An 11,614-nucleotide genomic window follows, 5' to 3' on the forward strand; every position below is an offset into this window, starting at 1 on the left:
TATCTTATATCTTGGGTATCCTAAGTTTTTGGGCTAATATCCACTTATCAGTGAGTACATATTGTGTGAGTTCCTTTGTGAATATGTTACCTCACTCAGAATGATGCCTTACATGAAGAAAATTACAACAATGCAGAGCACGGTAGTCAGAGGAGAACAATGCTGAGTGTTGATTGTTTATGTAATGTGTTATTGGTAAAGCACCACAGGGTAAATAGTATTTGTGTAAGAAAGATATGGGGACGCCTAGATTATAAGCAGTTCTTATTATAGTCTTGTGTGCTTTGTCTCTCCATTCCACTCCCTTCCTCACTCATATTACCCGAGAAGAGATACAGAGTTATTAAGATCTGAAGCGTCTCAAAAGCAGAGAGATGGTTTATTCTCCCAATAGATTTGAAATATGGTCTGGGAAAAGTAGTATAGTCCAGGTAAAGAAGCCACTTGAAGGCAGTAAAATATACAGTACCATCAGATAGAGGATGTAATAGTAATGGAAACATGATCTTTTTCTTCTTCTTTTTCAATTTCTTATAGAACTATCATCCTCAAAATGGCACATGACATCTCCTAAACCTCACTGTGTGAGTACACCATCTGATGGGAAGCTGGAGATACTGCAGAGTGGCACATATTTAATCTACGGCCAAGTGATTCCTGTCGATAAGAAATACGTAAAAGACAATGCGCCCTTCGTAGTACAGATATGTAAAAAGAATGATGTCCTACAAACTCTAATGAATGATTTTCAAATCTTGCCTATAGGAGGGGTTTATGAACTGCATGCTGGAGATAACATATATCTGAAGTTCAACTCTAAAGGCCATATTCAGAAAAATAACACATACTGGGGGATCATCTTAATGCCTGATCTCCCATTCATCTCTTAGAGATTGGGTTTGGTCTCCTCGTGTTCTTTTTTTGTACTGGTGGGTGGGTTGGATGGGGATGATTGTTGGCAATGCACACAGTTTGTGAGGGCTTACAAATTGACACAATCAGAGCCTCTTGGCATATAAAATTTTAGCCCTCATATCTGTCTGAAGAGGACTCAGCAAATGAGCCAATCCCTAATGTTGGGTCTGCAAATGGACTTGTACAATCCATGATAAAAAGGAGTATGGGCAACAGAAGACAGAAACTCTTCCAAAGAATGTCTGTCTAACCTTGATCCCTGGGTAGAATGAGATCCTGTTTCCATGGGAGTCTTACTTGGCTTGCAAAAAAGGTGTAGGGCAGTAGCTTCGCCTTTTTTCCATCATAATTTCCTTGAGCTGTTTTACCTTAATCCCTTCAAACTCTCACCTTCTGAGAGCCTCCTAATGAAACATTGTTAGACTGGTGGGGTGGCCAAGACATGCCAACAACACCTTTCTTTAGAGGTGGTGTTTTTAGAGGACAGAGAACATTATGAAGCCTAGAGCCGCAGAGGTCAAGATGCCACAAAATGGAATTGATCTGGGAATTTTTTTTTCGTCATTCTCAGGATGCAGGTTCATTCTGAACTTTCCCCTAGGCCTTCATTGCTTTTGTGTGTATGTGTGCATAAATTCTGCAAATAGAAAAGTGAGAGTTTGCACCAGTACTCACTAGATTAAACACCAGAAAGTGGTACTTTTCTGGCTGTATTATGCCACGATAGCACATTTTTGGTTGGTGTTCCCTAACTGGCAAGTAGAACAGTTTTCCTAAACCACACAACAATGCTATGATGTTAGTGGGGTAGATATTTTTGGAAAAAAAATTGCACATTGAGAACATGGGTAGATGAACCCTAAGACTCTTACCTCAATTCAGAACTCACAATGAATTAAGTGGGTGGGGTCTTCATTAGATCATTCGCATGGTCTCTGCTTTGAAACTGATGTTGCTACTGTCTCATTATACATCACTAAAATGGAATTAACTCAACTTTGAAATGGATGCATCGACTTTACCCCAAGGTGTCCAGAATGAAGCTACAAGACTTTTACCAGCAGGCATTTTCCTTTTGCCTGGAGCAAGAAGATCCAGGATACTGTTGGAAGAATTCATCTCACTCAACCATGCTGACTTTCCAAAGTAATAATGAACATTTGTGTTCAAATTTTGGATTCTGTTAAATTTAGCCAGCTTGTGAGTTCTTGTCGAAAAGTATTTTAAACCAATTTACACTATTTATGGGTATTTGTGAAAAGCTATATAGTGATATTTTATATATAACTAATTTAAAATATTTTTATTTTATGTGACAAAATACTATAGGCTAAGCTATTTCTTCATTTTTTTAATGAATACTTGCTGAATTGCCATAGGGCACAAAGACTCTTCTGTCTGCATATCTTCTCAGGAAATTAAAATTATATCATATGTATTTATAAAAATCTGTTAGTGTTGCTATTCGTTGCGTTGTAAGCACCACTGTTGGCATAGGCTACCACTACTTCATAGGAACCAACTGCTTAATTTTTAGGAATTGTGTAGTTTGAGAATTTTTATACTATGGAGATTGGCAAACATTAAAAACCAGAACATTTCTTCTGGAAAACTGGTTCACTAGGACACCATTCTTCGTAAAAGTTCTCCCTCTCCCCCTCCCCCTCTCCCTCTCTCCCTCTCCCTCTCCCTCTCCCTCTCCCTCTCCCTCTCTCTCTCTTTCCCCCTCTCTCTGTATGTGTTATGTTGAATTTGTTTGTATGTGTTGCATGCAATTATTTAGGTGTGCACATGTATGTGTTGTGTGAGAGCCTGTGCAAGTGTGTATGTGCTTGTGGGTGTGGCACTGAGTGTCTTCCTTAGTTCCTCTACCCCTTAATCTTTGAGACGTGATCTCTCCCTGAACCCAGAGATCAACTATTTGGCTTGGCTGGCCCACCATTTGACTCTAAGGATCTAGCTATTGCTGCTCACCACCCGCAGTTCTCGGATTACAGGTGTGTGCCACTATGCCTGGATATCACATGGATTTTGGAGATCTAAACTTAGGTCCTTATGCTTACATAGCAGGCATGCTATCCACAGAGTTATTTTTGGAACTTAATGATGTCATTCTGTCCCTGTCTTATTCTTAGGACAATCACGGCAGATAGATAATGAAAAAATGGTATTGCCATATACCCAGCAAAGGCCCAACAGAATTGTGATTTTTTTTTTAAGTACCAGTGGGTACTTCAGACAGAGGGATAGCTAGCAACATATAGCATCTGAATTTCTTCCAATGTTATCATTTCAGCTTTTGCGTTCAATGTATACTCAACTCTTTTTCTCTATTTTAAAACTATAATAAAATATGTATTTATAATTGTACTGCAATTGATTTGTCTTTGGGTCATAGTCAAGTTAGTGATTTAAAGAGCACAAAATTACATCAGAGAAATCCTTTCCCATACAGACACATCCTAGCAAGTGTTAGAACTTGCAAAAGTGAGAGCTAGCTGCAGTTTGTGTTGGCTCCAGCCACCTCCTTTCCTGATGAGTCAGACAGTTCGTTTCTCACTTCTATCCTTCTCAGATATTCCACCCTGCCCAGACTCACCCATCTAAGACCTGGCTCACACCAATAGCACTCTCCCTTCCACTTTCCCTCATCCAAGCTGTAACAAGTATGACAGTACTGTGGATAAGCGTTTGCTTCTTAGATAGCACTTAATTGAAAAGTGATGCAACCGCTGTCCTGCTTTAACCAAGCAAGTTCTTTCGGTAAAATGCATCTGAACACCTCAGAGATGAGATGCTTGCCTTTCTTGTCCTTTCCCAATGAGACAAAAGGGTATCAATCAACAAAGCTAGACACAATAGAACACTAGTAAAAAAAAAGACCATAGAAACTATTACTTTTAGTTTTTTGATTGCTAAAGAAAATCAGAGAAGCATTCTTATCTGTGTCTTTAAGTACACTGTTTTATTAGAAGAAATATTTTTTTTTCTAGAGATGACATGAAACCCATAGTACCATGTCCATACTGAATGTCCTAGACAGCAAGGTACAGAGTACTTCCTTCATCCCATTTAAACCTCTTGGTTTCTGATACAAATCAACAACTATTTGGAGTTCAAAAAAGTTATGTCAAAGACCCAGAAATATTGAGGAGTCTTGTAGTGTTTGTAAAAATACACCAGAAGGTAATGGCATATGCCTCTGAAGACTTTAGAAATGTTTGGCAACAGAGAAATGAAAATTCAATATACAAAATACATTAAAGTACATTCCTCATCCTTTGGATAGCACAACCAGCATGGGAATCTTCAACTTCAGAGCGCAGGATAATTGTTCTCACTCTGCTCTTTTGCAATCCAGGGCCCCTGTAGTGATAGTATATATATCTCTCAGGGCTTTGAAAACCATTTTCACTCAGATACATCAATTTCAGGGAAACAAGGCTGGTTTAGCTTCCTACAGCTTACTAGAAACACAGAGAGCCTTATAAACTTCTCTCCTTGTCTTTGTGCTATGCTTCTTAGCTGACTGGCTGGTCTCTGAAAGAAATGTGATAAACTCAAGTCCAGGGTTTAGTGGTCCCTTCTTCAGAGTCCTTATTATCTGCATAATGAACCAATAAGTGGTTCATAACATTGAGTGCTAGGGCTAACATAGCTTTCCTTGTGTATCCTGGATAATGATGGCCCCCATTCCTCTTTGCTCTCCCCATCCTCATCCCCATTCCTCTCTCCCACCCCATCCCCTGGAGCTCTTAAATAGTCTCCTCTCTTGTCAACAAAAACTGGTCTCAGAACATAGTTAAAGCAATCAAGGCGAGGAAATGTGTAGGCTTTCTTGTACTAAAGGGAAGTGGCCTAATGGCCTACCTTGCCTTATCCATCAAACAACGAAATACTATTTTAAACTGCCTGGGACAGTTGCCCAGAAAAGCAGCAAAGGCCCAATGAGTCATCCCAGGAATAGCATCAGAGATTTACAGATTGAGGTCAAGATTCTGTAACATATTCATCCTGGAGGATTGAAAACAGCAGGTGACCAACTCCTCAGATTCGTCTGCAGTCTACAGAAAAGGGTTTCTAGAAGCAAGGCCTGAGAACCAGTTTTCACAGAGCTGACACCTAGATTATATTTATTAAAGCCAAATTTTTAAAAAAAAACACTGATTTATGAGCACAACCTTGAATCTCAGATGAACATTTTCATTTTTTTAGCTATTTCCCCCCCCCAAAGTCAAAGTTTCTACACAAATAAGCAAAATAAATATAAAAACCCAAAGATGGCCATGTTCATGAGCCTTCATAACCCATCTCTCATCACAAAGATGAGAATCTGTGAATCTGAATGGAAGTCCTGGCCTCTAGTGTTCACAACCTAATGCTAACTTATAGCTTGAATATTGGCAGCCTAAAGCATATGAACCTTGCTACACTCAATACCACATTATCTACTTATAGTCTGTTAAACGCTAAATACGTTTCTTTAATCCAGGATGTTCCCCTCCACTTCATATTTGCAAATACAACTTGTATGGAGAAAAAAGGAACACCACAGCTCCTTATACCCAGATTGGGTCTCTTAATGTTGTCCATAGTCTTCACTGACCTTTGTCCTTTACACATCTAATCAGTTAGGAAGTCACATACATGCATATGCCCCCCTTCTCTCTTTCCACCCCTCCCCTTAAATAGAATCTGATCTCTTTTCTGTGCCAAAATGATTACTTGAATAACTTCATAACTAACCTTGTAGTTACTCAAGCCTATTATTCTGTGAAGCTACATGCAGTAGGAGAGTTAACCTGAAAAATCAAAGAAGTTCAGAACTAATAAACATCTTATACAAAAACAAGTAATTGTTCTTGGTAACCCAAAATGTGATTGTAGGATCTTATTACTAAAGATACCACACACTTTAGTCCCAGGGCATGCATAAATGAAGTTGATACTAAGAATCTTTCTCCATGCTAGATAGCTTTTGAAATACCAGAAGGCACTATACTAGGGCTATGGGGGGAGTCACAAACAGTCTTGCCTAGCTGTGAACTCTGTGAGTTACAGTAGTGATCAACATGGTAAGATATTACCATGGGTGAAATAGGAGCATGAATGAGGGTATCTATCTCCTTTCTGATCATATTTAAGGCATACTCCACAAGGATAGGAAGATATATGCTTAATACTATTAATCTGGATAAGAATCCATAATTGGGGAGCCCATAAGCCCCAGGTGTGAACTTACTATTAATATTTGCTAAATGGACTTAGTATTAAATTATTCTATAAACTCATGTCTCTATATGTATAGATTAGTGAAGCTCTCAGACAGCATTGTGTAGTGGACAGCAGTTAATGCAGAAACTTTACAACTGGTTAAACTACAGGGAACAAGTCGCAGTACAGTACTCAGCCACAAATGGGACATCTATGTCAAATTCCCTTCCCTCAAGACTCAGGGGCCATTATGGAAGAAGAGGAAGAAAGATGGTAAGATCTAGAAGTTGGGGAGGACCAGGTTGCAATACTGTCTTCCTGACTTGATAGGGCTTCTTATAAATTCACAACAGCTGCAGTTGCCTACACAAGATCAAGCCAGTCAACATTTCAGGATAGAAGGGGTAGGTGCTCACAAGAAGCTAACGACTACTTGGTGAAAGAGAATCAATTTTCCTTAAGGGCACAGTCTTTGGTAAAGCCACATGCTTTAGTGGATGGCTCAATATCCATGAATATATGAGAAGCACAAAATGTACTCAGTTGGTTATTTTTTAAAAAAAGGAAAAAAAAGGGCATACAGTTGGAAGAGGGTTCAGGTGTGGGGGAGTAGTTTGGGGAGGAGGTAGAAGGAGGAGTGTGAAGAGCATTGATAAAAGCAGTGCATTAAAAACACAGTCTAAAAATATCTCACTTAAAAATGAAAAAAATCTGACACATGGTGATGGCAAATACAATGTAAGAATAGGGATCTCTTCCATCTTTCTCTCTGCACTTCTTGGAAGCAGGACAATTTTTGAGTCAAAGTTTTTGTACATTGGTTCATGTTCTTATCCCTCCACAGGGAGTCCTGCCTGGCTATAAGAGGTGGCTATGTCAGGCTCTATATCTCCCACTGTTAGAAGTCTCAGCTAAGAGTCACCTACATAGGCCTCCGGGAGCCTCCCCTATGCAAGGTCTCTGGCATGTCCTAGAGATGTACTCCCCCACACCCCCCAGCCCTCAGGAATGGCCAAATAACTGGATCAACTTGAGACCCATCACATGGGCAAGAAACAATCCCTGACACGATTAATGATACTGTTATGCTTGCAGACAGGGGCCTGGCATAACTGTCCTCTGAAAGGTTCCACCCAGCAGCTGAACAAAACTGTTGCAAAGAACCAACCATAGCCAAAGACTAGATGGAACTCAGGAAGTCTTGTGGAAGAGTTGGGGGAAGGATTGAGGGCCCTGAAGGTGATAGGGACTCCACAAGATCAACAGAGTCAACTAACCTGGACTTTTGGGGGTCCCAGAGACTGAACCACCATCCAAAGAGCATACATTAGTTGGACCATGCCCCCTCAATTTCCAAACATATGTAGCAAATATTCAGCTTGATCTTCATGTGGGGCTGCAACAGCTGAAGTGGGGGGGAGGTGTGGTAAGGGGCAGGCTGTCCCTGGTTGTGTTGCCTGCCTGTCAATTCTGTACCTCTAAATGGGTTGCCTTGTCTGGCTTCAGTAGAAGAGAATGTTCCTAGCCCTGCAGTGACTTGGTGTGCTAGTGCTAGGGTGGGTTGGTACCTAACAGAGGACAAGGGGGTTCTCTTTTTCAGAGGAAAGGGGAGAACAGAAGGAGCTATGTGAGGAGGGGCTGGGAGGAGAGGAAAGGGCTAAGATTGGCATGTAAAGTGAATAAAATATAAAGTCAAAGAAGAAGAAAAGAAGGAGGAGGAAAGAGAAGAAAAACAAGAATAGGAATTTGGATCACCAAATGCTAGCCCAATTTTTTTTTCTATCAGATCACCAAAGACAATGTGTAAAAGGAGATGCTTGGGTTTTATGTAATAAAAAGTAAAAGTTAGGTCTCTAGACAGAGTGTGAAAGATGTGTCCTCAGGGCCTCATAAAAGGAGTCAGGGGAGATAATGGGTGAGACTGATGCTGGAGAGCAAGGAGGTCAAATCCCAAGAACGATTTTGTTTTGCTACCGGGAAAGTTAGCTTTAGATTCTTAAAGCTTGATTTTACCTGATTTATGCAGACGATGGATGAGACTGAAAGGGCAAGACTATGTAAAAGGTCATTAAGATCTCCTAGGTAAGGAATGGTCTTCAGGAGTAGAGTGATGGAGAGGTGGGCAGCTCTGCTACAGATGCAGCAGAAACGAACAAAAAGAAAAGAAAAGAAAAGAAAGAAAAAGAAAAGAAAAAAAAGAAAGAAAAGAAAAGATACCCCCAGACCCAATGTGGATCTCAAGCAATAAGAAACAGCAAAGTAATTTACTCTCTCTCATTTATCACAAAAATCTGTTTCATTTTGGATATCTTTGTTTTGATAATCAATAGATAGAATTATTTTAACTAAAATAACCAGAGACTACTTGAAGTTTTAGCAGTTCTAATAGGGTAAGAAGGCATTTCCAAAAATCATTGTAGTGTTTTTAAAAATTCATCAAAGGAAAAATACACGAAGAGAAAGTCTCAGTTCTGAACATCCATTCCTCAAATGCAAGAGCACCCACATTTGTAAAAGAAATTTTACTAAAGCTCAAAACACACATTGAACCCCACACAATAATAGAGAGACTCCAACACCCACTCTCACCAATGGACAGGTCATTGAAAAAGAAACTAAACAGTGAAACTAAGAGAGGTTATGGACCAAATGGATTTAACAGATATATACAGAACATTTCACCCTAAAACAAAGGAATATACCTTCTTCTCAGCACCTCATGGTTCCTTCTCCAAAACTGACCATATAGTCAGTCACAAAACAAGCCTCCACAGATATACAAAGATAGAAATGATCCCACGCATCTTATCAGATCACCAAGGACTAAGGCTAGACTTCAATAACAAATCAAAATCAGTTCAAATACTACCCCTTGGATCCTTCTGCCTATCACAGTCAATCAGATTTAGTGCCAGTGTTTTTATGTGACTATGGTGCTGAATATTTATTCATATTCTACTAAATAGCTGCAAAACATCCATTTTTCCTAATCTGTTATAATGTCTTCTAGAACATAAACCCACTTTGATTTGGCTTCCCAGGCTAGTTCCTCATGTGTGCATGCCACTAAGCTGTTGATATACACATTGTCCTATTACTTTACAGGAATGCCAGTTAATGGTAATATTTACTTGTACTATCTATCTCTACAAATTTTCTTTCACATGGCATCAAAACATGTGCTCAAACAGGAAATGCGTATGGGGTCTGAATTGACTTGTTATTAGTAAACTTGTTTTAGTCCAAACATAGCACCACTTCCTTTTTTAATGTCAAGATTCTTTCAAACATTCTCTTTTGAAATCTTGCTATGACTAAGACCAAATATTTTTGTTCATAGCATGAATAATTATAAAATAGATCATATTTTTGAAAGATTACCATATACTAGATAGTCTGCATTTTTCTGCGCAATACCTTGTGTTAATTACCTTTCCTGTTGTTTTGAAAAAAATACCTGACAAATGCAACTTGAGGAAGGAAGGTTGGGGTTTAGTCCTAGGGGATGAAGTCCATCATGTCCAGAAAGACATGGTAGATGCAGTAGGAAGAGCTGGTCACATTGTATTCATAGTCAGAAAGCAGAGAGTAATTTTTTTCTTTTCTTTTCTTTTTTATTAGATATTTTCTTTATTTACATTTCAAATGTTATCCCCTTTTCTAGTTTCCCCTCCAAAAACCCCCTTTCCCCTCCCCCTCCCCCTGCTCACCAACCCACCCACTCCTGCTTCCTGGTTCTGGCTTTCCCCTACACTGGGGCATATAATCTTCACAGGATCAAGGGCCTCTCCTCCCATTGATGACCGATTAGGCCATCCTCTGCTGCATATGCAGCTAGATCCATGAGTCCCACCATGTGTTTTCTTTGGTTGGTGGTTTAGTCCAAGGGAGCTCTGGAGGTACTGGTTAGTTCATATTGCTGTTCCTTCTATGGGGCTGCAAGCCCCTTCAGCTCCTTGGGTATGTTCTTTAGCTCCTTCATTGAGGACCCTGTGCTCAATACAATGGATGGTTGTGAGCATCCACTTCTGTATTTGTCAGGCACTGGCAGAGCCTCTCAGGAGACAGCTATATCAGGCTCCTATAAGCAAGCTCTTATTGGCATCTGCAATAGTGTCTGGTTTTAGTGGTTATTTATGGGATAGATCCCTAGGTGGGGCAGTCTCTGGATGGTCATTCCTTCAGGCTCTGCTTCACACCTTGTCTCTGTAACTCCCTCCATGGGTATTTTGACCCTCTTTCTAAGAAGGATCAATGTATCCACACTTTGGTCTTCCTTATTCTTGAGTTTCATGTGTTTTGCGAATTGAATCTTGAGTATTTCGAGTTTCTGGGCTAATATCCACTTATCAGTGAGTGCATATCATGCGTGTTTTTGATTGGGTTAACTCAGGATGATATCCTTCAGAACCATTCCCTTGTCTAAGAATTTCATAAATTCATTGTTTTCAATAGCTGCATAGTACTCCGTTGTGTAAATGTACCACATTTTCTGTATCCATTCCTCTGTTGAGGTATATCTGGGTACTTTCCAGCTTCTGGCTATTATAAATAAGGCTGCTATGAACATAGTGGAACATGTGTCCTTATTACATGTTGGAGCATCTTCTGGGTATATGCCCAACAGTGGTATTGCTGGATGCTCCAGTAGTACTATATTAAATTTTCTGAGGAACCATCAAACTGATTTCCAGAGTGGTTGTACCAGCAATCCCACCAGCAATGGAGGAGTGTTCCTCTTTCTCCACATCTTTGCCAGCATCTGCTGTCACCTGAGTTTTTGATCTTAACCATTCTGATTGGTGTGAGATGGAATCTCAGGGTTGTTTTGATTTGCATTTCCCTGATGAATAAGGATGTTGAATATTTTTAGGTGCTTCTTAGCCATTTGGTATTCCTCCATTTAGAATTCTTTGTTTAGCTCTGTACCCCATTTTTAGTAGGGTTATTTGGTTTTCTGGAGTCTAACTTTTTGAGTTCCTTGTAAATATTAGATATTAGCCCTCTATTGGATGTAGGATTGGTAAAGATCTTTTCCCCATCTGTTGGTTGCCTTTTTGTCTTATTGACAGTGTCCTTTGCCTTACAGAAGCTTAGCAATTTTATGAGGTCCCATTTGTTAATACTTGATCTTACAGTACAAGCCATTGGTGTTCTGTTCAGGAATTTTTCCCCTGTGCCCATATCTTTGAGGTTTTTCCCTACTCTCTCTTCTATAAGTTTTGGTGTCTCTAGTTTTATGTGGAGGTCCTTGATCCATTTGGACTTGAGCTTTGTACAAGAAGATAAGAATGGATCAATTCAAATTCTTTTACATGATAACTGCCAGTTGTGCCAGCACCATTTGTTGAAAATGCTGTCTTTTTTTCACTGGATGGTTTTAGATCCTTTGTCAAAGATTAAGTGACCATAGGTGTGTGGGTTCATTTCTGGGCCTTCAATTCTATTCCATTGATCTACCAGTCTGTCATTGTACCAGTACCAT

At 39.7% G+C, this 11,614-nt stretch overlaps 1 protein-coding gene across 1 annotated transcript in view; it reads left to right on the top strand.

Annotated features, from left to right (window-relative positions):
* Tnfsf18 (TNF superfamily member 18) overlaps nt 1–2,489 on the top strand; it is an 11,358-nt gene extending 8,869 nt beyond the window's left edge. The window contains exon 3 of the mRNA XM_021174101.2: nt 538–2,489. Within this exon, the coding sequence (XP_021029760.1) occupies nt 538–890 (353 nt within the window). The 3' untranslated portion in view covers nt 891–2,489. The remainder of the gene's footprint in view (nt 1–537) is intronic.
* Nucleotides 2,490–11,614: the final 9,125 nt, after the last annotated feature.

Source organism: Mus caroli, chromosome 1 (assembly GCF_900094665.2).
Source record: "Mus caroli chromosome 1, CAROLI_EIJ_v1.1, whole genome shotgun sequence".
NCBI lineage: Eukaryota > Metazoa > Chordata > Mammalia > Rodentia > Muridae > Mus > Mus caroli.